The 27,979-nt window shown below is 43.1% G+C and overlaps 2 protein-coding genes across 13 annotated transcripts; one reads left to right on the top strand and one right to left on the bottom strand.

Annotated features, from left to right (window-relative positions):
* The first annotated feature begins 101 nt into the window (after positions 1-101).
* LOC115579484 (polyhomeotic-like protein 1) lies at positions 102-15,093 on the top strand. Of its 11 annotated transcripts, none has more exons than XM_030413039.1 (14): positions 102-336; positions 1,866-1,990; positions 4,773-4,889; positions 6,082-6,153; positions 6,261-6,389; positions 6,481-6,639; positions 6,725-6,806; positions 7,154-8,139; positions 8,766-9,092; positions 9,180-9,270; positions 10,083-10,170; positions 11,277-11,490; positions 12,376-12,586; positions 12,800-15,093. In XM_030413039.1, the coding sequence occupies exons 2-14, from the start codon at positions 1,868-1,870 to the stop codon at positions 12,949-12,951; spliced, it is 2,751 nt and encodes a 916-aa protein (XP_030268899.1). In that variant the 5' UTR covers positions 102-336; positions 1,866-1,867; the 3' UTR covers positions 12,952-15,093. The 11 variants fall into 11 exon arrangements, with proteins under 11 accessions (XP_030268899.1, XP_030268898.1, XP_030268901.1 ...); XM_030413038.1 differs by having other exon boundaries at positions 1,863-1,990; XM_030413035.1 differs by lacking the exon at positions 102-336 and adding an exon at positions 376-484 and having other exon boundaries at positions 4,773-4,883; positions 6,725-6,797.
* Positions 14,801-26,893, bottom strand: styk1a (serine/threonine/tyrosine kinase 1a). Of its 2 annotated transcripts, none has more exons than XM_030413058.1 (10): positions 26,663-26,893; positions 23,228-23,283; positions 19,942-20,181; positions 19,610-19,846; positions 19,175-19,356; positions 18,937-19,017; positions 18,478-18,692; positions 17,992-18,032; positions 17,008-17,104; positions 14,801-16,271 (listed from the first exon to the last, which is right to left on the bottom strand). In XM_030413058.1, the coding sequence occupies exons 2-10, from the start codon at positions 23,280-23,282 to the stop codon at positions 16,076-16,078; spliced, it is 1,344 nt and encodes a 447-aa protein (XP_030268918.1). In that variant the 5' UTR covers position 23,283; positions 26,663-26,893; the 3' UTR covers positions 14,801-16,075. The 2 variants fall into 2 exon arrangements, with proteins under 2 accessions (XP_030268918.1, XP_030268919.1); XM_030413059.1 differs by lacking the exon at positions 26,663-26,893 and adding an exon at positions 25,651-25,775.
* Between the last annotated feature and the right edge of the window lie 1,086 nt (positions 26,894-27,979).

Here is a 27,979-nt window from a genome sequence, read left to right as displayed (position 1 = left end):
GAACACCTGGTTCGGTCCAGACAGACTGAACCCCTCCTCCTCCTCCTCCTCCTCCCGCATCCTCTCCACCAGTCCTGCTGCTCCGTCATCCCGTCGCGCCGGAAAAGGCAGAGCAGGAGAAAAGGAGGCGTTGCCCTCCAACAACACATCAGCTGCAAATTTATGCAAAACAGTAAAAGCGCTGCTGCTGCTGGTTCTGCTGCTGCCGCGGCCGTCCTGCACACAGCACGCACCAGAACAGCACCAGCGGGCTGCACAGGCCCAACACGCCCCCGGACACGGTTTGCAGCGGGCAGCCGGCTGCAGGAGGAGGCTGAGAGACCCGGACCGGTGACGGTAAGCACGGACCGAGACCTCCCCCCCCCTCTCCTCCGGGGAACGAGCCAGACAGCAGCAGCGGTTAGCGGGATGCTAAGAGGAGTAGCCTCCGGTGTGGACCGGACTGGAACATGGAGGAGAGCAGCTAGGCTAACAGCAGCTGAGTGTGTGTGTGTGTGTGTGTGTGTGTGTGTGTGTGTGTGTGTAGGTGGGGGGTGATAATGATAGACTGCTGCTGAGGTGTGATGGATACAACACCAGATCCAAACAGATCCAGAGTCAGTGCACAGGAGGTTCAACTAGGACAGCATAGTAATAATAATAATGATAATAATAATAATAATAATAATAATAGATAAATAAGAATAAATAGTGTTTGTGAAAGAGGAGCACAGTTAGAGATGCTAAGATAAAGAATATTGTGCACATTATGTGTTTGTATTTGTTGTTCACAGAAGCTTCGCTCTCTTGCAGGAGGGAAAATAAATTAGATTCTGCTTCTGTCTCTGCTGAGATGCGTTCATGTGCAGTTTTTATAAAGAAATTAGGCATGCACGAACATCAGTTAATGTCAAATGTGCATTATTGGTCGTCAACAGATAAAGAAATATTATAGGCGATGACACAAAGCCAAATTGCTTCAGTTGACTTGAGAAGTGCAGCAATTGCATGCGGTATGTGGTGGTATGCACCTTTAATGTTTGTGAGAAGAAGAACAACAACATTGCGTAGAGCTGCTGCACCTGTGTAGCTCCACACCATGTAGACAGTTTATCCTCAGGGGTGCAAACACTTCAGGTTATTAACTTCTTTTTAAAATACAAAAAATGTGAAATTATTATCAGTATCGGCTGTGAGAAGCAGGTGATTATCGGTTATCAGTAGCGGCTGATTGTGCATCCCTAAAAAGAAAAATACAGATTTAAATACAAGGCCTAGGTCATTATTAGCTCATCAGAGGTTTATTAATATATTTTTGTGTCAGTCAAAAAGTCACAAGACATCTAGAAATACCGGACATATAGCGAGACAGGTGTCTTATTTTATAATCTTAAAAAATAAGACACCAAACCAACACTGAGGTAACTAAATGTTTAGAATATAATCATCAGTTTGTACAGAGTGGCTTTTTATATTTTCTTAAATTATAAATGATTTTCTGTTTTAATCAAACACACACCACAAACATTCTTCTCCCAGTGTTGTGTATTTTATTTTGAAACATTCGGTGAGCAAGTATCAATACACTCACTGTGTGTGTGTGTGTGTGTGTTTGTGCTCGTACGTTTGTAATCAATTAAATTTTTTTAACGGCAATTACTCATTGAAAGTTGAATCAATATGTGTGTATATAATAATGTTGTTATGTGACAGTGACAGTTTGTGAGACGCTTCAGAAAAATGATGTTAAAGTGTCAGAAGAAAAGTGTGAGTGTGACTCCATCAGTCAGTGAAACATGGAGTGTGTGTGTGTGTGTGTGTGTGTGTGTGTGTGTGTGTGTGTGTGTGTGTGTGTGTGTGTGTGTGCTGCTCTGTCTCCTCAGCAGCCATGGAGACGGACGGGGAGCAGAACCAGCAGGGAGCCTCCACCAATGGGAGCGCTGCGTCTGGGACCGGCTCCCGCCCCTCGCCGATGAATTCCATGTCGCTGTATGAAAGACAGGCCGTGCAGGTAGGTGTGTGTGTGTGAGGTGTGTGTGTGAGGTGTGTGTGTGAGGTGTGTGTGTGTGTGTGTGTGTGTGTGAGGGCGCCTGTTACACGTTTGTTTACAGTTTACAGGCTTTCATTCTGCTCAGATGGGTGTTTTTCTTTTCTTTACACAGCGGCGACAAAACTGTGTTTAAAATACCAAACGTGTCGTCTGAAGAAAAATCTCAGCTGTAATATTTACTGTGAATTCAGCAGGAACACATTCAGTCGTCCCTCAAAGTTCACAAGTTACAACAGTGATTACAATCCACGTTATAAAAGTGAGCAGCACGTGAAATATATACTTTTTTAAAATGTGTGTAGTCTCTGCGCCGGCTCAGCTAATCTTCTGTGTTGCCGGTAATTTGGGGCTGCGTGATTTAATTCAGATCTCAGAGGCTGTAATTTCACACGAAGGTAAAATATGTCACAACGTGCAATTATAAGACGCTCCAGCCACGACATCATGTTCTCCAGATGTAAGGAGAACACCAACATCACACCGTCATCGTTATGTTTCTGCAGTGAGACCAAACTGCAAAAAAACACCATTCCTGATGAATGTGTTACTCGTGTCACTGCCGCAGTAGTAATCGCCAAACTGTGCACGATGACACCTGCATCATTTACTCATCAGCAGATCTACAGATTATATCTGTCCCGACGCAACACTCACTGTAATCCTGCCTTGTTAAACACATGATGTGTGATGTTTCTGATAAACAACGACACCTTTGTTCAAAGAGAAACTCTCGCCAAAATGCAACCTAGGCTTTTTTTGTGAATGTAGTCAAATCACTTTTACGCTAGCATCAAAATCTCTGTTTTTAAAACAGTAAGAAGTCTCGACACAACATGAAACTTTGCTGGTAGCATCACCAGGGTCTCTACACATGAACACGAGCATTGAGAACATTGTTTGTGTACACAGAGTTTACTAAAAAGAAGGTTTTTGAACAACTCACGTTAGCAGTAGCTTGTTCCGCTCGCCGCCGTCCTGCCAGTGGAGAAGTGACGATCTCAGAATGTGACATAACCTGGAGGACATTTAAGGTGGAGCGCTCCTAAAGCTTAGTTCCATATAAATGCAGGATAATTTGTTGTTTTGTCGTTGGCGCAAAACAATATTGACCTTGAAGTTGTAAAAGGAGCCTCATATAAGAAACAATACTTGAAAAAGAAGGCGGAAAAGTCACGTGAGATCTCGCTGGATAGTTGTTGCTGGAAGACAGTAGTTCCACCTTAACTGTCCTCCAGGTTACGTCACATTCTGAGATCGACACTTCTCCACTGGCAGGACGGCGGCGAGCGGAACAAGCTACTGCTAACGTGAGTTGTTCATAAACCTTCTTTTTAGTAAACTCTGTGTACACAAACAATGTTCTCAATGCTCGTGTTCATGTGTAGAGACCCTGGTGATACTACCAGCAAAGTTTCATGTTGTGTCGAGACTTCTTACAGTTTTAAACAGAGAGATTTTGATGCTAGCTTAAAAGTGCCCGTAGCACTCCCATTGAAAATGAGTTTGACCCGAAAACAAATCTACGGTAAATCTTAAAAGTGCCTCTTTCATCGTAATTATGCTTTTACACGAAGGTTTGACTCGTATACATTCACAAAAAAAGCCTAGGTTTTAGTTTTTTTTTTCAGCCCCACACCTGAACTCTCCTCCATGTTCAGATCAGACATTCCCTTCTCTTTCCCTTCATGCATCACTCTCACCCAGAGGATGATGGTCCAGCGGCTGAGAGGATTATCACAGCGAATGAATTTTAAAAAGATTCGTCTCGTGTCGTTCCTGCTGGAGGTGACGAATGTCCTCGCAAAAAAAAGTCTCTAAACTGGAGCACTGGAACGCGAGCACATCTAGGCTGCCCGCCTGGGGATCTGACAGCACAGGAAAATGTGATTCAGGTCTCGACTGAACAAAATGAGACTTCGGGAAGCTTTTGGCTGTTCTCGCAGAATTAAAACAAGTGATTAAAACTATAAATCTACATCCAGTAGATTAGATTAGATGACATTAATGCATTTATTATAATATAGCTTATTATTTCTAGGAGCAAAACCCTGTCTGAGAGGATTTAAGGTTCGACAGTGGAATGTAATTGTCGTTCGGTCTTTCTTTGTGTTTGAGGGTTTGTGTGTTACGTCTGGCAGCTTTCACATCACAAACATACAGCGTGTGTGTTGTTGTTGAAGCTTAGCGGGAGCTTGTTTGTGTGTCTAAGCGACGGCAGGCGGACGCTCGACTTCGTCTTCATCTTCTCTGATTTATGTGTGTTTGAGCTGAGGGGCAGGAAGTGATGAAGAGCTGAGAGAGGTGAAGAGAGAGGTGGAGTCGCGGCGGGTTGACGGAGGCTGCCGTCACCCTGCACGGCCATCTGTCTTTGTCACCCTGAACGCACTAATCCAGCCCGCCGCGCTCGCCTTCATCCCTCAACTTATTACAGCGCGAGCCTCTGCTCATACATCAGGCAGCTGGCAGCTCGGCTACAGCGTCCCTCCCTCTCTGCTGCCCTCCTTTCTTCCTTCTCCTCTCATTTTTCATGCCGCTGAACTTCCTTTATCTTCCAAGTCTTTCCTGCTTTTTCCTCCACTTCCTCATCTTGTCGTCTCCATCTCTCCCTCTCAAGTTGTCTCGTTCATCATCCTCCAGTACGTCCTTCTTCATGTCCACCTTTCTTCTCTCTTCCTCCATTTTCTTTGCCGCCCCTTGATTTCTCATTTGTCTTCTTCCTTCCTTCCTTCCTCCCTCCTTCCAGGCCCTGCAGGCGTTACAGCGGCAGCCCAACGCGGCTCAGTACTTCCAGCAGCTGATGCTGCAGCAGCAGATCAACAACGCCCAGCTGCAGAACCTGGCAGCTGTGCAACAGGTAAAGGTGTGTGGATGTCATTCATAATATCATAAAAACATGGAGGACAGGAAATAAATCACACAGCCGATCTAATAAATCAGGAAACACAGAATAAAATGAGAGGATATCATCTAGACAAACCAGGACGACAAGAAAACAAACAGGATGGAGAGAGAAATGAATTTGCTGTGTCTGACTGGACGAGTCAAAGTATATATTTATTCTGCGTCTCAAACAAAGAGCCACATGTAAACATCTCCTCTGTCACAGAAACCTTCAGCTCCACATTTCTCCATAATGTCATGAAGAGTGAAAGTGGCTGTTACTATCAGCAGCCTGGAGCTGTACACTGTTTGTTTTATTGGACTATTTCTACAATTATCTGACAGTTGTAGAGTTTTTATGGTGCAGTTACAGTCTGAGGAGAAATCCTGGTGTCACAATTATAATTCACTAATGTATTTCACAACTCTACAGATGTTTAAGTCACATGAGTGCTTTTAATTAGGATTTCATTGTTATTGTACTTTAACCTGATGATGACTTCTTCTTTTCTTTTTCTTCTTCTTTTCTTTCTTTTTATCTTCTTTTCCATCGTATTCTTTTTATCTTCTTCTTCTTTTTTATATTCATCATCTTCTTCCTCTTCCTCTGCTTCTCCTTCCTCTACCTCTCCTTCCTCTTCCCCTTCCTCTACCTCTCCTTCCCCTACCTCTTCCTCTTCCCCTTCCTCTACCTCTCCTTCCTCTTACTCTTCCTCTACCTCTCCTTCCTCTTTCTCTTCCTCTACCTCTCCTTCTCCTTCCTCTTCCTCTACCTCTTCTTCCTCTTCCTCTTCTCCTTCCTCTTCCTCTTCTCCTTCCTGTTCCTCTTCCTCTACCTCTCCTTCCTCTTCCTCTTCCTCTACCTCTCCTTCCTCTTCCTCTACCTCTTCTTCCTCTTTTTCTTCCTGTTCCTCTTCCTCTCCCTCTCCTTCCTCTTCCTCTTCCTCTCCCTCTTCCTCTTCCTCTTCCTCTCCCTCTCCCTCTTCCTCTCCCTCTTCCTCTCCCTCTCCCTCTTCTTCTTCCTCTTCCTCTTCCTCTCCCTCTCCCTCTTCCTCTTCCTCTTCCTCTCCCTCTACCTCTTCCTCTTCCTCTTCCTCTACCTCTACCTCTTCCTGTTCCTCTTCCCCTGCCTCTACCTCTTCCCCTGACTCTTCCTCTCCTCTTCCTCCCAGGCTACTCTGGCAGCCAGTCGTCAGTCCAGTCCCTCCAGCAGCAGCTCCTCTCAGACCACCAGCACCACAGCTGTATGTACTCTCTTCACGGCACCGTGGTCACATGTTAACATTTCCTTCCAATGCACATAAACCTGCATCAATCCTCCAAACTGAAGTTACTGATTATCATCTGACAGGCCAGCGTAACGTCTGGATCAGGGTCGACAACCAGCAGCCGTCCAATAGGAGCCTCGGCAACGTCCACAATCAGCCAGTCGGTGCTGCTGAGCGGGGCGGCAGGTGGACAGGGACAGATGTACCTGAGGGTGAGTACACCAGCACGATGTGCAGCTTATCCTTCACACACTGCAGCAATTGTTTACTTCCTGTTTTTGACGCCGTCCTGTCGCCCTGCAGGTCAACCGCTCCCTCAGGGCCCCCATCTCCTCGCAGCTCATCTTCATGCCTGGCAACACAGCAACTGCTGCCGTGGCAACCGTCACCCAGCAGCCGCAGGCTCAGCAGCAGGAAGTGACACCGACCTCCTCTTCCGGCAGCCAATCAGATAATGACCAGGTTTGTGGAAACGATGAATGTAGGAGGGTGCTAACTTTGATTCTTGCCACAGTTTGACCTCCGTGTTCGTTCTTCCCATCTCCAGGTGCAGAATCTGGCCATGCGAGGTGTTTCCGGTACCAAAGGCATCGGTGTGAAGACTGAAGCCCCGGAGAGGAGTGAGTCGGGTAGGGAGGAAACTGAACTCCCATTAGTTCACATTTAACGTCACAAATCAAATACAATAAATCAAAGAAATTAGGGTCATACATCTTCTTGTATTTGCAAGAAATTTGCTGTTGATGAGAAATTTAGTTTCAGAAGCATCAATAGTTGTGAATATTGGACTTTAACATTCATCAGATGGCCAGAAACACGACTCCAAAGAGAAAGCTGAATGTGTAACATGTCTGTTTGCCAACAGGTCCCCGTATGGAGTTTATATGGTGATAATAGCACGAGGTGGTGTGTTCACAGCTTGTTCTCGCTGCCAGTTAAAGTGTCATTAATGTTGTTTTACTCTCTCCTCTTCCAGCTGCCTACTCCCTGGTCCAGCCCTCCCACCAGTCCAACTCGCAGTCCCCCACGAAGCCCAGCCAGCCTCAGCCTCAGCCTCAGCCGCCCCACATCAAAATCCCCACATACCCCCAGCCGACCAACCTCAAAGCCCACCCATCCTCCTCCTCTGGTGCTTCCTCCTCGTCCTCCACCTCCTCCATCCCTCTCTCGCAGCTCCTGCTTCACGGGACCCGGACTCTCACCACGGGAACCACAGCTCCCACTGCAGCTCACACTCTGGTCCTGACGTCCAGCGCCACGTCCCAGCCTCATGGTTATCCTGTCGGCACGGCGACCATCAAACCGGCGGTCAACGCTCAGACGCTGGTGGTGCAGCCGCTGCAGAAGACCTCGCTCAGCGGGGAGAAACCAGGCCACGGTAACGGACCCATCCCCATCCAGCCTAAAACTCTGCAGGGGCTCCGGCTGCCCCTCCAGCTGCCTTCTAGGAACCCCCCTCCCATCCTGCCGGCCCCGCCGCCCACCAGTAGCTCCGCCCAGCCCCCCCAGGCGCCACACATCCCGGTCCAGATCGTGGGTGCGAGACAGAGCACGCTGGGGAACGCCCAGGCTCTGGCTCTGGCCCGGGGCAGCTGCTGCCAGGACGGAGCCGCCGTCCTCAACAGCTCGTCCAGCCTGCTCACCATGGTGGCCTCCATCGCTTCCAGGGAGGGCGGGGTCGTGGGCAGAGGGGTGGGGCTAAAGACGCTTCAGTCGCCACAGGAGGCTCCCCCGTTGGCTCAGGTCTCTCAGGTGCATCCGCAGGCCAATCAGAGCTCTGGACAGACGCAGAACGGACCCCTGGCTTCGAGCCCCGCCTCCTCCCAGTCCGCCACCGTCTCCTCACCTCCCGCCTCCGTGTCCCGCTCCTCCCTCTCCCTCCCCCTGGTGACAGAAGAGCAGAGAACGGCATCGGCTGGTGTGACCACCAACGGAGACTCCGCAGGAAGTCAGACACCGCAGGTCAGCTGATCACTGCTGTGTAGTGGAGATTACATCACCGCCTGAGTGTTTCCAGATGAAATGTTTATTTACTTGCAGTTTGAGGCGGGTTGAAGGACTTCTGTTGGCACAGCTTTCATTTTCACTTCTTTCCTTGTACACTTCACCCATTCCCACTAGTCTGTTTACTTCTTATCTAAATAGAAGTTTCTAACTACATGGCGTCAAGTAATTTGCAGATGTTTAAGCCTTTGAAGCAAACATGTGATTTCAATTTTGATTTGAAAGATACATCCAGAATTTTAGTTTAGAGTGCAAAGAAACAGTTTTGACGTTATGTCATAGATGTGTTTAGTCTTGCAGAGGTATCTACTTAAGTTAGCATGCTAACCAGCTAGCCCTGGCTGTCTCCTAATGCTAACACGTAAACAAAATATACTCCTAAAATGTCAAGAGAGGAGATATTTTACACCTAACTTATCTGCTGTGTTTGTCTGGTTAAGCTGATTGGTTGCCAGTGGTGACGCTCCCCATGATGCAGTATTTGCTAAAGGGAGGTTGGTCGCTAAAGCTAAAGCTAGCTACAGCAATATAGAGTATAGTGAGCATCCTTCTGTTCATCCGTTCAAACTCTTTGTTCCTTTTAGGGAAAACAGCTGACCGGCTGCCTAAAAAGAAAATCAGACTCCAATTCAGCCAACGACGAGGATGGCCCCTCCCCTCCACGGCTCCAGCCAGTCAGAGATCACCCCTCAGCGCTCCCGACCAATCCCCTCGAAGCCCTCACCTCCCCACCAGGCTCTGGCGCTCCTCCTCCCCCGGCCTCCTCCTCTCCCTCCCCGGTGCTGGCAGTGTCTCGTGGGGTCTGCGGCCAGGGGGAGCGAGCTCCTCCCCCCCAGGCTGTGGTCAAACCCAACGTCCTCACGCACCTCATTGAGGGCTTCGTCATCCAGGAAGGGGCGGAGCCTTTCCCTGTGAGTTCATGGGATTTGTAGTTTTTAATCCCTCTTGAAACACATTAACCAACCTTTGTTGTCACTCTTTCACTGTTTGCTTCACAGGTGTGTGGTTCAGTAAAGGACTCGGCTGGTGAAGATTTAACTAACGACAGTCCGGACACTAACCAATCAGAGATGGTCACGACAGCGACAGGTAACTGCTCTAAAACTATTTCATTATCTGCTTAAAGGAACAGTTCACCCCAAAAAAAAAATTCAATCATTATCTGCTCATGTTCATGCTGATGGAAAGTCAAGGGAAGTTTTTGTAGTCCAAAAAATATTTCTGGAGCTTCACATCAAAACAGCGTTGTTGTTGTTGTGTGCTAACTATATTAGCTTAGTGGCTAACGTGACAGTTTCTCACAGCTTAGACTTGGATGACGCCGGCTGTATGAAGCCAGTCTGATAACCTTCATCAACACGAGCCATTTTCTGTTTTTATCAGTTGTTATTTACGTTTTAAAACACACTTCAGTTGTTTCAGAGGATGCTGGACGACGTCACTTCACCAGACTTTCCGTCAGCGCGAGCAGATAATGACTGAATTTTCATTTTTGGGTAAACTGTCCCTTTAACCCTGCCAGATATGATCAACAGAACACACACACTGAATCTGTGTTATGTTAATTACATCTGGCAGTATACAACGTGACCGTTGTTTGACCCTTGTTTGTCTGAGCCGGGCCGCAGGAACGCACAGAGGTTTTAATTACGCCCTCCTCAGTCTGGAATTTCCCACCTCCGACTTTGACTGGCTTAACGACAACAAGTCAAATATTACAGTCGTCTTCTTTCATTGTGGTGTTACGACAGAGAAAAAGGAATCTTGAAGCTATTTTAGTGCGTTCTCAGGATTTTGTAATGTAACATTATCGTGGTGCAACACAGTTTATTTATGTACGCAGTCATAGAAATGATATGTTTACTGTCTGCTTCTGTTTTTCCTCCAAACTTTCCCCTCAGTGCTGAAGTGTGAGTACTGTAAAAACTTTGCTCCTGCCAGCCAGTTCAGAGGCACCAAAAGGTTCTGCTCCATGACTTGTGCCAAGAGGTACTTCAACATGCATGAAATATAATATATGCAGCGGGAGCCATGTTGGAAATCATAAAACACTGCACTGCTGAGAACTGTAGCCTGAACTCTGTTACGGTTCAAACGTGCAATATGTCAGACGTTTAGTTCAAAACATTCAAATATTAATTTTTTTCCGCTTTCCTTCAGTGTTTTATAGCTTCTTGTGTATATAAAAGATCTCGGAAGTTCAAATTGTATAAGTCTGCACCAACAGAAGCTCCTCTCTCCCACAGAAAACACCGCTCCTTAAACACCTCGCCAGTAGTCCCGCCTTAATTCTGTTACTTTGTGACATCACCGAGTCACACATCTGCATAATTAATGTCAAGCGGCTAGTTCGGCACGTAAAAATGTATTTAGCACAGCTGCTCTGGTTTTGTTTGTGGTGCTTGATCAGGCGTGTGTAAGCTGACCAATCAGAGCAGAGGTATTCAGCAGGAGGGGCCTTAAAGAGACAGTAACGTATAAAGAGGACGGTTTGAGAAACGTTATGTGTTTTTGAGCTTTAAATCTAAAAATGAACATTATGTTTCATTTAGTTAGTCTGGTTTGCTCGGTTTGCTCGGTGGCTAATTCTGACGTATTGCACTTTTTAACGAACTTTTAACAAGCTGATGATGTTCTAAACAGTTTGGCGGCAGTGTGTGAGTTCTGAGGTGGCTTCAGCTGCATATTTCACAGCATGTATGTTTCATGTTGTCATGTTTTACACGTATGTTTGCGTACTGTGATAGCATCCACCTCATCCACTCTTCTCCACAAAGACGGCATGTAAACGTTTGTCTGTTCTCATGTCAAGATGCAGTGCAGTTAGTCCAGTTGATTCTTTTTCTCTTTTTGAATTTGCTCCACATTAAAATGTACGTTGTATTTATTGTGTTTCACTATATAAACAATGCGCTGTCTGCATTGTTTGAAACAGCCTATGGTTTTTACATTCTCTGCTTCTGCTTTGCGTTTGTCCCTTTGCCCACTACATGCGTATGGATTGCATACCTCGTATGGCGCAAAGAGATAAAAACTGTATGTGTTGCTCGTCTTGGCTTCAGTACCGTATATGTCACTCTTTGTCTACGATACAGTATGTATTGGTTCCCCAGGTACAACGTCAGCTTCAGGCAGCATTTCTGCGTGCGGCAGGGTCAAAGTCAAGGTCACGCTCCGGATCAGGATCAGGGCCACGGTCACTTCTCCAACTCCGACGAGGAGGGAGGGATCACCAGGCGGAGGGTTCCCCGCAGGACCAGCTCAGAAATAGCCAGTGCCAAGATAGCAGGGAGACCCATACCTGTCAAGGTGAGAGGGAACCAAATACATCTGACTTACTTCACCTTACATTAGCTGTAAGATAGTTAAAGACGGCGGCGAGGCTGTTTGTGTCTGTCTTAAGGGAAAGTTTAAATTCAGGTCAACTCTGACTGAACTCGGCAGAGACTCTGGTTCTCTCTCTTCTTCTTCACCTCTCCTCTCTGTAACGTTACGTTCATGATGTAAAGTACATTTCCCCTCCATCTCCAGTCACATAACGGATTATAAACACCCAACGAAGAAGATGATAAATCCACTTTTCAATTCCAAAAGTTAAAAAGTAATCTCTGAGCTCTCTTCCTGTCAGTAAATAACTCCGTATCAGAGTATAATCCAACACGACCTGATGCTCTGGCTCTACATCTCACTCCCCTTCCAGAAGTAGTCAGCTGTAAGCAGCTGAGCAGCAGGTCCACATTGTTCTCCTGACTCAACACTCAGCAAAATGTGCAGAAATTAAAAGACAGAAAGTTTATATTGTGTTTTTAAGGATCTGGGATTTGTGCAGGCAAAAGGGTCTTCTTCAAAATGTTGCTGCAAAGTCGGGAGGACACTTAAAAACAGGCCTGGATCTGTGTGAGAACACGGGCATCCACATACTACGTATAAACACATCATCACAAAAACAGCCATTCAGACAGAAGGCAGGTCTGTTTGTTAGGATCCATCAGCAGCAGTCATTCATGTTAAACCTGTCTGCCCCCTAGTGGCTGCAAGAAAACACTGCAGGCTGCACACAGTAATAGAATCACTCTCACACCTTCTCTCTGTGCGATGCATCTAAACTGTTTCGATCTCTTCAGTGACAACAATTTTAAAGTTTGTTCTGCACATCCAACAATCCTCTGCCTCTCCTCCTCTTCCTCCCCACAGTGCCGTTCAGAGTCCAGCCACTCAGAGGAGGAGTCCAGCGGAGAGGAGGATGAAGACGACCCCATGTCCCTCTCTCCCGCCTCCTCGGCCTCCTGCCACCAGCCGCCTCCTCCGCTCCCCACGGAAACCTCTGCACCACCCGGCTGCCCGCCTGCGAGCCCCGGCCAGTGGAGCGTGGAGGAAGTGTCCCAGTTTATTTCCTCACTGCAAGGTTGGAAGAAATAACAACAAATTAACTTAATACAAGTGAAATGATCTGTGCATGCAGCCAAGATAATTCTGCATGACAAGAAATCAGTCGGTGCAATGAAACAGTCAGCTTTACTTGGAAATCTCAGAATATCTCTGCCAATATGTCGGTTGGGCTTCATTCCACCTATTTTCTATTTTCCTCTGTTTACATCCCTCTTCTTCCTCTTCGCAGGCTGTGAGGAGATCGCCTCTCAGTTCCTGTCGCAGGAGATCGACGGTCAGGCTCTGCTGCTGCTGAAGGAGGAACACCTCATGTCCACCATGAACATCAAGCTCGGTCCTGCGCTCAAGATCTGCGCCCACATTAACAACCTGAGAGACTGATTATAGCGTTTTCATAAATCCTGCCATGTTCAAAGTCAAGCCCTGGGCATTTACCCCAAACTCCTGGTCTCCACCCTGTTGAGCAGGTGAATGTAGGAGGTACAGTGCATTTTCAAAACGACTTGAATCTGTTGTTGGTTTGTTCCCCTCGTCTCCACGTGATCACGTCGTTTGTTGCACAGGAGTGTTGTTACTTTTACAGTGTTGTTCCTCGCAAATCTGACAAGTCTGTGAGTTAAAAAACTGATTCATGTTCCCTAAAGTCAGAAAACTTCCCCCAAGATTTCATTTTGCTTTTAAGATGCACAATTTCAGTCCTGTGCCTGTGTTGTCAAATGCAGAAATGAAGGTTCTGAATGTATATTTTTTAATGCAGAAGTCACTTGTGTTGTATGATCAGGCTGTACTCGCACAGGATTCCCACTTTTCTTTTAAGTTGTGCATTTTATGTCACATGTCTTTCATTCATTGTTTCACACTGTACAGGAAAAGTATTTTTGAGAGATTTCTTCGCGTGTTGGGCATCAAAATGTATTCAAGATCCTCTTCAGTTCTTGTGTTTGAGAGGATTCTGTCATTGTGGCTCTTCACAAGCAACAAATCTGCACAAAATTGGGACAGAAACCTGCAGAATTTAACTAGAACCTACCCAAAATGTTGAAGTTTTATTGTGTGCGTTACAGTTTGTGATCTATAACTTTAATATTGTGTGTGTAAAAACGTTCAAAGTTATAATCATTGTGTGAGAATAGGCATCTTTTTTTATTTTGGATGCGGCCTATTCTACAGTTTACAGGGTACAGTTAAAAGTACAGGGTGCTGAAATTAAAACCCAAATCCTTCAAGGTTCAGAGAATGTTTCACGAAAAAAATACTGACGTTGCATAAAGTTTTCTCACCAAATCTTAACATTCAGAGCACATTGACAGCAGATGAGACACGACTGATAAAAATGCTGTTCCAAACTGTTTTTTCACTCAGTATCTCCAGGAGATCGAATGTGCAAAAGCTGTGACTGTTTTTGTTTTGTGAGGCGATTTCAGAATTGTAATTTCTCTCCCAGCTGCTCCTGATCAGAAGTACGAAGCGTGTGAGTGAAGGGGGGAACGTCACGGGCTTGATTTTATGAAGTGACATATAAAAGTTGAAAAAGAAACAGATGAAGAACGAGCGTAAGATAAATATGTGATGATCGGCTGTTAATCTGAAGTATCGGCTGGCTGCCACATGTGGACCTACGATCTAGGATGGATGCGCGCGTGTGTGTGAGTGAGAGAAACCTTTAACTAAACTGTAATAAGTGTAAAACTTGCCTTTATATTTAAATGCACATTTGTTTGCTGGACTGCCTCGTTTAAGCTTTTTACCGTAGGAGTTTTTTCTCATGTTCTCTCTCTGTGAACCTTGTGGCCTTTCTCACTAGTCTCTACGATTTAGGTTTAGATGAGGATTGTCTGTTTTCTAACTGCTTTTCATACCATTCCTTGTTTTATATTAGTGCTTACTTTTTTACGATTTGTTATTTCGAGCAATGACATCCGTTGCCTTTCTCCCCCCTTCCAAAAAAAAGCGTGACTGAATAGTATCTGCCTTGATGAAGGGAACTTTGCTGTCTTCCTCATAGCTTTTTTGTCACATAGCGTGTAACTACCAACAGTATTTACCTTTCTAGCTAGCTATCTTTGGCTTTATTGTTAGTGACTGTTGCAATTACAGCATTTTTCTTTCAAGAAGGATAATAATCTTGTTGCTAGCTGTGTGTTTATGTGTCATAGTCGACCACCAGGATTTTGGAGTGTTTAAATCAGCAAATCCCTCGGAAAAAACTGTAAAAACCAAAAAAAAGGCACTAGCCGAACATTTTTTAATTGAATCGTTACAGTTTTACATTGATTACCGGTGTAAACACTTGTTAACAAGCAGACCACTGAGACTTTTTCCCAAAGAGTAGCACTTTTTGTCACAAATATAGAAACTTTGTTTTGTTTTTTTTTAAATAAAGACGCTACTCCAGAATTTAAAAAAATGTGTTTGCTTGCAATAATCAGAAAAAACTGCAAAATCTTGGAGTTGACTGAGTTTGACATGGAGAAGCTAACAATAATATCATGCAAATAAATAATCAAGGAACTGTTTTAAAAACTGTGACGTCTGTGTTTTTACTCCTGAAATGGAACTGAACTGATTTAACAAATGTCATGATTAACTTTTATGTAATGTTTTAAAAACCACTCAGCGTCATCGTGCAGATGTAAGTGCGTATCGAATCATCAAGTGCTGGATGTAAAACATCCTTTTTGGAACTGTAACATTAGCATTAGCATAGTTAGCTTCTCTATAACATCTCTACAGCCGATATATCAAAAAACTCTGCAACTTCCATCAAAACAGTCTAGATGGATAAGTGGCACTAAGGGTAAGAAGCACACTATGTACTTTTGATTTTGGGGTGAACTGGCCCTTTAAATATGACTATTTCTCGTCTCCACTCGTGCTTTGTATTAAGTGATACACTATATTCTGCAACCTGGATCAGTACTTGAGTCCTTGAGAAGATCCTGTTGGGCTGTATTTCTTCATTTTTCTAACTGAGTCAATTGAAAATGAAAACCTTGCAAGAGGTGCTCAGTTTGCATTTGAGCACATGGCATCATGCTAATGCTATATCTGTGTTGTAATGAAGTAAAACGCTGCAGTTAAAGCGGTCAGCCTCATCATTTGATGGTCCCTCATGAATACTTAGAAACAAATAAGTTTTATAGTGCAGTATTTTGGTCCAGTTGCTGCACAGTGCTCACCCTGACCTCTGTCGTTAGCACCTGAGAGGCTACAAACATATACAGACTTTTGTTAGTCACAAGTGCATATATTATATCATAATATATCATATTTACAATCAATAGCAATATAAAGTGAGTGTGCTTCATAATGCATTGTAAGTGTTCTAACAGTACAAACAAGTATAAAAACAAAACATGTGTTTAAAATAATTATAATATATAATATATTATAATAAAAGTCCTTCTTCATATATTCTTCACTCTCAGTCCCATAGGAAAATCCACTGGCCAATAGGAGGCGAGAACAGCATCACGTACTCCAGACTGAAGCCTCTCTCAGCCAATCAGAGCACGGCATAGTTGTACGCCTCTCCATATCCCGCCTCCCTCATGTATTTCCCGATGTCCAGTGGCTCCGGCACTCTGAGAACTGTCCTCCCATTGGCTGATTTCTCTCCCGCCTGAAGTTTTCTAATAAGCTCCGACATTGACAGCCGTTGTTGGGGGTTCCAGTGGCAGCAGGACTTGATGATGGAGTACCTACAGACCAGGTACAACAAGTTATTTAGTATCTTTATCAAGTGTAGAAACGTAGTTAGCAGGTTATCACAATATTTTACCGATGTGTCAATGAGCAAGGTGCTTTTTTGCCGGAACTAGCTTTAGCCGGAGCTAACGGCTAAAGATCACCTGCCATTAACTTATCCTACCTTAAAGCTAACTTAGGCTACTTGAGGGAGTTGATTTGACAATTAGTGTTAAATGTGTTTAAAGCAAAGTTTATTTTATTTCCTTGGCTGAAATAAACCGACACCAAAGAAACAGAAGGAGGAAGTTTGACATTAAGTTAGCTAAAGTAACTGGCTAAAGTTAGCCTGCTAGCTAAGTTGCTAAGTTTTGTTGTTGACAGCTGGTGTTGGGGGTTCAAGGAGTGCCAACGGACCAGGTACAGCCAAATAAAGATATTTAGTATATTTATCAAGTGTAGAAACGTAGTTAGCAGGTTATTACAATATTTTACCGATGTGTCAATGAGCAAGGTGCTTTTTTGTCAGTTGTCTGAACTAGCTTTAACCATAGCTAACAGCTAACTATTGCTTTCCATTAACATATCTTACATTAAAGCTAATTTAGGTCACTTGAGTGAGTTAATTTGACTAGTTGGGTTAAATGTGTTTTGTCTGACAGGGTTGTTGTGTTTAAAGCAAAGTTTATGCTGGTGTTTCCTGTGAGGGATGCACAGCTTTATTAATACAGTTTTCTGCTGTTTGCTTACAGTGAACTGGAGCAGGTGGCCGGCCGTCTGAGGTGATTCCCTCTTTGTAGATACTGCAGAAGTTCAGTCGCCATGAGCTGAGCAAACGGCGGGTCACCTGTACAGATGAGAGATTTTTTACATCAGATTGAAGTGTTTTTTATTGAACAAATGTGAAGTGAAAGGTTTTAAGCCTCTACACAACTGTAATGCCAGAGTCACGGAGGTTTAACATATATTCATCTACATTTATTAAAAGTAAGTCAAAAAGTATTACGTTTGGCTGGATAATGAGCTCTTAATCTATGAAGCATCTCTCAAACAAATCATACAAAATGCTTTACAAAACAAACATGGTATAAAAACAGGTTTAGAGACTAATGCACACCAATTGCAATAAAAAATATATCAAATATTCCATGTCAAATTTGCCTTAAAAAGTTTATAAAATATAATATGAGAATAATAAGAACAGCAGTATCTGTATGAAATATAAGAAAAAGAATATAGGGCTATGATAAAAACGACATATAAAATAGCATCAAATTATAAGACTACATGAAAGCCAGACCGAACAGATAAGTTTCAGTATCTCCAGCTCCTCTCAGGTCCTCCGGCAGGCTGTTTGAACGGCTCGGAGCTTAAATGCTGAAAGCAGCATTACCAAATGTTTTTGTTCGGCTCTGTGGATCTGGTGAAACAGAAGAGCCGGAGGATCTGAGGGGCCTCTCTGGCTCATGAGTTAAAAGCATTTATGTGGAGCAGTCTGGTGCAGGGCCTTGCTGTGCCTCGTAGACTAATGAAACAAATCAATATGAACTCTAACAGGCAACCAGTGTTAACACTTTAAAGTAGGTGTATCGTGTGCTCCCCTAATTTACATATGAGCTTAATATTTATTATTTCTTGGTAATAGTTTTATTTAAATGCTTTGTGGTCATATTCTGTGATTAATTAGATATGCATCTTCTCTTGGAGGTGTGTCTAGAATTTCAAAACACTCACCCAGTGTGACAATTTCATAGAGGAGGATACCAAAGGACCATCTGTCAGAAGGATCGAGGAGGACAAAATGTGAATGAGACAGTCTCAGATTAGACTGAATACAGTGCAGAGGTGCACATTTGAATGCAAAACATACATTTCATCCTGTTATGTGCCAATATTTAGGAACAGACACTAGAATCAACAACAAATTGTTCATTAATCTAAATTGTGAACCAGGAATGAGAAGTGGCTGATCTAAAAAAAACCTTTGAGCCTTTTTTACCCGACCTGGTTTGATTGGTTTTATGATTGTTTACGGCTTTTCTCTATAATGAAGTGGTCTGTTATCAGTTATTCAACATCCAGATTAAGTTAGGTAAGGATCAAGCTCTGACATGAATCTCCCTCTTCAATAACACTGGCTGGGACACTTCAATGACGTGCTTTATATTCAGTCATCTTCATTGCATTATTTAATATTCTCTCAGGGGCTCGGACACTCACACATCACTGCTGTGACTGATGGCTCTTCTGCTCAGCACTTCAGGCGCCTGCCACTTCCTCATCTCCATGTCCTCTACCTCCCCCGGTGAACTGGCCTGTGCTCTCCTGCGGTAGGCTGAGCCCAATCCCCACAGTTTCGCTGTCAGATCTCCACCAACCAGAACGCTGCGAGCTCCCACGTTGCCATGGACGCAGCCCTGACTGTGTAGGTACTCCTTGAAGAGACGGAGAAAGACAGGGTGATAAGAGGGATGCTGGGAATGCTGGACTTCTAGAATTCAGCTTTAGAAGCGTGCTACAAAAATTACAAACATCAACCAGACATAAGTGGTTTATACTGTGACAGCTTACTCTTAACCTGACGTAAGACGGTACTGTGCAGATTGTTTTGACTCTGGGTAAAAACTGAGAGATGGAATACAATGAACTGATAGACAGACAGACAGCAGTTTAACCAACCAGAGCAGAGGCCACTTGTGCTGCCATGGTGAAAATCCTCTTCTCAGTCATGTCACATGCAGACTCTAAACTTGAGGCATCCTTCAGTGAGAAAGGAGAAGGAGGAAGATAAATGAAAATGTGTATCAGTGTTGTTGCTTGAAATATGATTCAGTTTCAGGTTTGCCTTCTCAGAAGAGCACATGTTAAACACAGTGTAAACCTGTCTTTTTTTTTGGTAATTAATAGATTACGTTACCTGTCGACATCTCCACAGGTAGCCCAACAGGTCTCTGTGCTGCAGCTCCTCCACCACCATCATAATGGGCGGCTGCACTGAAACCACACCCAGCAGTGCAGGTAGGAAAGGGTGCGGTCCCAGTCCTGACACGAAGGACGCAAAACCCAGAAAGTGCTGCTTCTCACGGTTGTCTGCCGTGTCTGTGGAAGAGTTCAGATAACAATATTGAAAATGAGAATCATCAGAACATCCTGCTTCACTTTTACAAAGTTAGTCTTATTTCATTCTATGTATTTAAGCATCTATTTTTGGTTTGACAAGGCACAATATGCGGCTTTTGTGCCATCAATCATTTGTTTTTGCCCCTCAATCCTCCACCAATACAAAAACAAAACTTCTTCAGCAGACATGTAAGTATTTGTATGAGATCAGGCTTCGTACAGCTGACTTCACCTTTCAGCACCCTCAGGATGACGTCCTTGTTGTCCATGCGGGCCCTGTAGAGGCTGACGGTGTCATTAGGCGTGATGGAGAAGGACATTGGCAGTGCAGCGACCTGGCTGAAGGCTCCATGATGCCTCTCTGTGGACATCTGGTGCACTGCAGCCAGAGTTGGCCTGACATTCTGCTGCACTTGTTGAACTGACATTGGCAGCTCTTCATGTTCCAGCGGGTTTATCCCTGGGGGTGCTAAAGAGAGAGCGATAGACACAGTGACAGTGATACATCTGTATGTGCTCTCGATCATAAAGAGAATAAGATGAAAAACTGACGCAGAAACTTACCATCAATGCCCTGTAGGTTATGTCTGTGGCTGTGCCTTTGTGTGTGGCTGTGCCTTTGTGTGTGGCTTTGCCTTTGTGTTTGTCTGTGCGAAGAGCTGTGGTAACGCTGAGGGGTTGTGGTCCGTCTCTGCTTCCGTTCAGGGCAATACCTCAAGAAAAGCAGGGCCAGTAAGGTGACCAGGGTGCCCAGGAGGAGCAGCGTCGGCACGATAATCACCGCCTGCTGATACTCCTTTACAACTGAGAGAGAAAGAGAGGCGTTCAGGTGTCAATGTCAGGTGTAGCAACAGGTTATTTTGTAAAAAGTTGAGAGATGGTCAGATTGGGAAGATTTTCTCTGGACAGTGGCTTCTGTCTTGAACCCTCTTGTGAATTGTTTTACATTCATGTGTGTTTCAGAGGGATGTTAAAGGTTTGTTGTCCGCGCTCTGCTCACGGCGCTTCGACAGGACGAACGCGCTGGCTGTTAAAAAGGTTGCACCGCTCAAGTGTTGACAGGATGTTCTGTCGTGACATTACATCATCCTCCATTTTCGCCGGTGTTGATATGTTGATATATCGCTCGACGGTGCTGTAATTTAGAGTGTCAGGATTTGACTGTGACAATCAATACCCTGGGTATTTTGTATACGATGTGTTAATTACAGCGGCACCGGCAAGGTAACAAAGAATAGAACAGGACATTTTAATCTGCTTGGATACGTCAGCAGTAAAATCAGTGGAGGTTCAGTTGTTGCCTTACTTATTTGTTCACGTGGCGAGCTCTCTAATCCTGTTACTTCATTTCTATGTTTTATCTTTAATTCTGTTAATTTAATCCCTTTTATAATGGATCTGTATAACTAAAAGGCATGCAGAGAGCGTCATCATGCTATCGCTCCCTGACTCTGGCACACTTGGCTGATGATGAAACAACTTTTATCCCGCTGCATTGTTCCGAAATTGTCAGCATAATGTAATTAGGCCTTAATTAGCCAGTAAGACTGGACGGACATGCTAGGATGAGTCACACATCGACCTTTAGAGAATAAGAGATGCGGTACGTGCTGATTGTTTGATAAAATGCATTTCCCTGTTGAGCAACTGAACCACTTGCAGTATGTGACAGCTGATGCCTGAGAGTTTCCACACATCTGACGAGGTTTATTTGCACAACACTAATCTGGACTGACTGTTAACTCTCATTTATAATCATGTCTATCCTGCACATTGACCCTTCACTGACAACTCCTCTGAAAACAATACTTTCTAGGTGCAGGCCAACACACCTTTAAATAACATTACTGCACGGATAGATTTAGCAGTCAAATCCATCATCACACACACCTCCTGTTGTAAAAATCCTGATTTGACTCCAATGTTGTCTTAGAGAAAAGGAACTGGAATGTGAAGCCACTGGTCCGTGTAAACACCACGTTCAGGTTGTGGCACATTCTTAGGTGTGGTGAAGGATTCTTTGAAAATCATGAGTCCTTTCTTGTTGTTCTCATTAAAGCTTTGGTTTGAGCTTTGAACACATCTCCTCCACAAAGACTCAATTGAAGTCCAACATTTTAGGCTGTTTAAAATTCATGTTTCTTACATGTTCGTACGGGTGCTTGAAATCCTTGAAAGTACTTGAATTTCAATGTTGTGTTTTCAAGGTCTGAAAAGTGCTTGGATTTTAGTTTAAGTGCTTGAAAGTGTTTGACATTATAACTCTGTGTCTTTCACAAAATTGGGATCAGACTGGATAATTAATTTCTGAAGTTTTTGCTGTTATGAAACATAATTTTAGATGTTTACAGCATGATAATGTACATAATTGTGATAAAAAGTGAAGAAAAAATCATGAGTTTATATATTCCTGTAGATACGTATTTTACCCCAGCAATAAGGTGCTGGAAAATCTTAAAATGACACTTAAAAGTGCTTGAAAAGTGCTTGAATTTGACCTTGAAAAATGTGTACGAACCCTGTTCTTAACCTGAGACATTTTATTGATAGTTGAACAAATATTTAGCCTAAGACGGCCTTCTGAGGTCAGTTTAAGCTAAGCACTAGCTAAGCTTCCCTCTGAGGGTTTGTATAAGATAGTATTTTGAGTGGTTATGACTAAAGATTGGTATATTTTTGCATTTATTTATCGGTTTTTGTTTTATTTCGGGTACCTGGTAGCTTTACCCATGTCGTGACAAAAAGAGAACTCAGACTTATCGTTGCATTCGTGCGGACAAAAAACCCCCAAAACATACAGATGAAATGTTTGAAATGTTGTGAATAAAGACAAAATGGATGTATTCCTTCCTTCTATAATTTTTCCTACAAACTCACAAGACTCACAAGAATTTATGGCATCTCAGTAACCGGACTGTCGTGTCATGAAGGAGTTGAAAATACAGAAGAATTTCAAAAAATCTACACTACAACTACTCTAAATGAGAAAGTAAAGAGAAGAAAGTCATTATCTGCATGAACACCAGGAGAAAAAACACTCGAGTATTGATGTTAGTGATGTAACATACATGTGATTTGTGGTAAAGCCTTAACATAATGCAGTAATACAAAGGACTGATATGGCGGTTGACAAATGTATTTGGATAACTTGATAATTTATTGTGCGATGACGAAGACTTCTCAGCAGAATCTGTGAGTCAGCAGCTGCTCCTACATCTCATTGTGTTGCCACTAATCACCGGCAGCTCCAGTATTTCATGTGACTGGTCTGTTGCAACATCATTGTAGGCGTCAGTTTTGCAGTTAAAGAAATATAAATGATGATCCTTTAATTTCACTTTAATGGCTTTGAACTAAACTCGTCATTTAGTGACGAATTATGTATCTGTAGTTCGATTGTTAGCATAACTTCAGCGTAAGTATTCAGTGTTTTTTCTGTCGTTTGCTGATGTACGAGGTGGCTGCTTGCATTCACTTCAATGAAAATACACAGTAGAGCTAAAAAATGAGATGATGGAAAGGATAAATAACCAATTAACTTGTTGATTATTTAGTTTTTAATAAAAAAGAAGCTGTGAGGCAGGTAATAATAAAAGAAGACTGAGCAAAAGGTAACAGAGAGAGGAAGGAAGAGTTGAGATCAAGTTGAGATAGCTGTTGTCAGGTAGATGTAATATTAGCTACCGAATACCGAAGCTTGGAGGTTTATAATGGGACATTTGCAGGCGAGAAGAAGAATATGAAGAGGGGGGAGAGTAGTAAAGGAAAACGGGAGACATGAGAGGAGACGTGCCGGGGAGGAAGTGATGACGAGAAAGAGACAGATGAAGAGTAGCAGTTGTGTCCTTACTGCAGAGGTGGTCGTCCGGTGCACACAGATTATCAGCCGTGGAGTTGAATGACATGCTGGAGAGGAAGAGAGGAGCACAGCGAGATCAACATTACCTCTGCTCAGCAGCCAACTTAAATCCCCTGAGCTTAGCGGGAGCATCTGCCCCTCTAATAACTCCGTGTGGACGAGAGCGGTAGCTGAGCGAAGGAGCTGGATCAGAGTTTAACTGCTCCGAGAGAAGTTTTCCAATAAACAGCAGAGCACTTATCCAGAAGCACGACGACGATCAGCGATCAACTTTCAGAAAATAATGTCAATATTTACTGTGGGCTTTTTAATCTGTACTTGCACAGCAAATATAAACCGTGACCTTCTTTATCTCGACTTGCACGGCAAATATTAAAAGGAGCGCTCGATGACTTGTTTTCTATGTGGACAGTCGACCTGATATCAGTTACACAGATAATAGCGGAGCAGAGATCAGCGTTACCGTCGCTCAGCTGTGACCCAAAATCCATAAAAGCCTTGAAAGGATAACCTGGCATTCAGCAGCCCGTTAAACTTCTCAAATCACACCTGATGATATATCAATTCCCCTTGAAGTGTTATTTATTTCAAAGGTGTCACATCACTGGGATTATTTTTACCATACGGTATATTGATATTTTGGCTAAATGACCTTCTTTTTATATCGAGTAGCCGATCAGTTGGATGTGAGATTTGAGATGGGTTGGTAGTTTGACCGTAACATGTTCTAGTAGCTTCAGAGAGAGTCCAGGATCTTCGGTCGTCAGAAGTATTGACGTGATTGAAACGATACGAAAAAGCACAAAGACAAATCGATCAACAATCAGGTTTTCACACCAAAGCTTCACAAATATTAACATTATTCTACTTTGTGTTTCCTGGACTTCCTCTGCTTTTTCTGTTTGTTTTTTTTATGGAAATGGCCAGTACAAGCCATCCTTTCAGCCACAGTAACTCTGTTGTGGAACACATTAATGTAAAGTGAAATTAGAGACATTAGAGTATAGCTGATGGAAAACGTGCCGTTGAAGGGGGAAGTGAGTGTCTGTACTGAACGAGAGCGTTTCTGAGTCTGTGTGCTTGTATGCAAATTTCCCCCAGGGCACATTTGCTCATGTGTTTGATTGAACTTGTTTCTTTGGTTGTTTTTTTAACAGAAATATTTTTTCACGACTAGAAAATCCAACACGCAAATCAGGAGTTTAAAAAGAAGGGTTGCACGTGTACGGTTGTCCTCCTGTACATCTGATTTCTTTAACAAATGTGGCCAAGAGACGCAGGTGGCCCGGTGGAAATCCTAACACCGCCTGTCTGGGATCCAGGTGTTCACACCTGCCTGTGTTTCTATTTTCATATCGACCTATCGTGGTTACTCGGGAACACTGATAAGTGAGCAGATCGCCAGGGGATCTTGTATCTTGTAACATCTTCTACATGGTGATATAATATGGTTTTAAATGTCGGCGATTGGCCAAAGGATACAACACAGTCTTTGTTCTAACTTAGAGTCTGTTATTAAGAATTTGATATTCAAATGAAAGATTTTGAATAATTTATATTGTTAGTATCTGACAGAGCTTTGAAATGTTGAGCTTTTCACAAGCAGTACAGTTAAAGTTATGTGACAAAATATTTATAAAAGACAGCGAAGACTCCTTTTTAAAATTCCTTGTGTCTGTGCTTGCTATAACATCATAGCATCATATTCTGTTAAACATTATTACACAATCCAGATAATCTTAACTTGTCCTGTGGAGCACAGAGAGAAAACTTGCAAAACTGGATTATGGAGAATGGAAGTGTGAGGTGTCAAAAAAAACAGCAAAGGGTTTAATGATTGATTGATGGGCTGCAGCAGGCGGACATGTTCCTCCACCAGAAAAACATCTCTTAATGCAAAGTAGGGCGCCGAATGCAGAGATTACTTTTACAATATCTTAGTTCTGACTGTCGTCTTAATATTGCCGTAGGAAAAACCAACAATCCATCATCCCTTCAGTTGTCAGTGTACAGTATGATCACCAAGCGACTCAAGCTAACTGCTCACCAAGTAGTCCTAAAAACACAGCTGATGATGCCGATAATGAACCAGCGTTTAAAGTATGAATGTTATCAATCACACTGAATATGAAAACAGCAGCCTCTTTTTGTTTGCTCTCCTGTTTTGGTCGTAAAATGAATTTTAGACCATTTAAAACTCTCTTCTAAGATTTGCAGTCTGACAGAATAAAACAAAAAAATACACTGATTTTGAAATATTGAAAATTTAAATGAATTAAACATATTTTGAGCCTCTTTATCTCGATGAAATACAATAACCCCTTAATGTACATTAGTCCCTTACATGACTAAGTGTGAAAAGATGAAAAGTAAAGCTTCTGGTCAGATTTTTAAGAAATGGTTATCTTGCCTACCTCTTGTCCTTTTCTGTGACCCGTCACCTGTGTCATGAAACACAGGTGAATGCATGTAACGTACACAACAAGCTGCTGTGGTGATGAAATGGTCGTAACTCCAAAGTGAAGACACTCATTCTGGAAGCATTACCAGTACAGCACATGACAGGAGTGTCGTGTGATTCAGACTTTATGACCTGAAGTTCATGTTGTAATAATACTGCAGTGTCATCCTCACCTATCAGGATAAACGTTACTGTCGGTGTGACACACACGCGTCCCTTACGCAGTCACACAGGTATGAAGTAAGCATTTTTTAGGACAAAACACACACAGACACCGACACCTTCCTCTAAGCTGAAGAAATGGATGCCACTGAACCCGTTTGCCTGCATTGTTCTCTCACATTCTTGCACACTGATAACTCTCCTGCATCAACAACACTGAGCCGACACACAAACACACACACATCATGAACAGAAACTAAAATATGCTGTTAAAGACACACAGACATATGTTTAAATGCAAACATAAACAAGATGCTGCGTCTATACACACAATCACGTTAAAGCTGTCAGGATTCAGACGTGATGATGCCATAATACTGCAGACAGACGGCACCAGAGCTTCAATGATTTATTCGATTTAGATCTAGTTGAAGTTATTTTTCACGTAAAAAAATGGCAGAAAAAGCTCTTTACAGTCTGTCGAATGAGTAGATTTCCTGTTTGTCTCTGATTTTTGTCATTAAACTGAATATCTTTGCGTTTTAGACTGGAAAAATCAGGCTGGGATGGACATTTTGTTGTTTTCTGACTTTGTATAGACCAAACTTTTAATCAGTTTATCTAGAAAATAATCATTGGATTAATCAGTGATGAAAACAATCATTAGTTTCAGCCCTATACAGAAGTTTCATGTACACATACAGAATAATAATACGCAGATAGACACAGATGGCATCACAAAGCGTCTGAGTTTCAGTCACACTTCAACAGTATTTAATGTTTCAACATATCTTCCATCTTACCTGGCCGACTCTCTGAAGGCTGCTCAGGTGTCAGAATCTGTGTGCTCCTCGTATCCAACACATGAGAGTTCGGCTGTCCCTGCCAGCCGTACGAGTGTAGACTTGTAAATCCACCTGCTGAGTTTTCATGTTTTCGTAGTCAGTCTGCAGAGTGCGTAGTTAAATCCACAGACAGACACATTTCAGCTGAAGATACTGGTGATGTGAGAGTCTCTTTCTCTTTCTGCTCGCTGTGTTTTCTCACTGGTGTCTCTCTCTTACTCTCTGTGTCTCTCTCTCAGGTTGGCCACACCCACCCCCCCTCCAGCACTTTTTTCCTTCTCACCCTTATCACCTGCACACACCTTGCAGTCAGTATTGTATTTGCTGTGTCGGGTGTTTGTGTGCCAGTGTTTGTGTGTTTTTGTTCGAGTGTCCAGTCTGCACACAGCTGACTGTATTTGTCAATCTGACACTAAGTGGAGGGCGACACGACATATCTGTATTTTATAATAATCAAGGTGCAATACTGTAGTATACTGTCAAGATATTTGACTCAGATGGATGATAACGTCACATCTTTGCCTCAGAGAGAGGTTTGTGAAGGTGTTATGTCCTGATCCTCCAGAATAAATGTACACGCTAAAGTAAATAAGTGCTGAAGCTGCTACTGTGTTTCTTTATGCTGGAAAGATATCTAAGATCAGATTTCATTGCACGTATCAGTTTTATTTGAGCTGAAAGGTGTGACACCACCTCGTTTGTATGTGTGTGTTGATAGTACTGGTGTTGAATAATCATGACTTTTCACCTGCTGGTTCACCTCCACCCGCTGCTGTGCTGACACGCCCACACACACTGATACCACTTTGATCAGGTTTAGTCATGGCCACTGCATTTATCTTCATCCACCTACATCTAATATGTTTCATTAGCTTAATGTGATCGCTTATAGACGATCACTGTTTCATGTGTTTACAGCTTTCATGTCGAATGTTATTATAGTTACTTTGTTTTTTCAGCCATCTGCTCTGTTAAACTTTCCTTCAGGAACAGAGTGAAACTGGTTTGAAACATTATTGAAATCTTAATCCTCTCATTGTATTATTATGTAGACTTACTATGTTTCTAGTTTCAGCTTCAGGAGAATTGCAAGAGTTTAGGAGTTTATTTATTTAAAACGGGGACAATGCACAAAAGAACATTAATCTCGTAAAACAAGAAAAAATGTATTGAAATCTAGCTTAAATGATGATGCAAGGTGGAATATAATTTGTAAGTCTAATTAAATATAATTGTATTATTAAATCATCTTAAAGGCATTAAAGGTTGGTTACA

This window comes from Sparus aurata, chromosome 3, assembly GCF_900880675.1.
Source record: "Sparus aurata chromosome 3, fSpaAur1.1, whole genome shotgun sequence".
In the NCBI taxonomy this organism is placed as follows: Eukaryota; Metazoa; Chordata; class Actinopteri; order Spariformes; family Sparidae; genus Sparus; species Sparus aurata.
The sequence above is the reverse complement of the archived record's forward strand: the minus strand, read 5'-3'. Positions and strand labels throughout refer to the sequence as shown.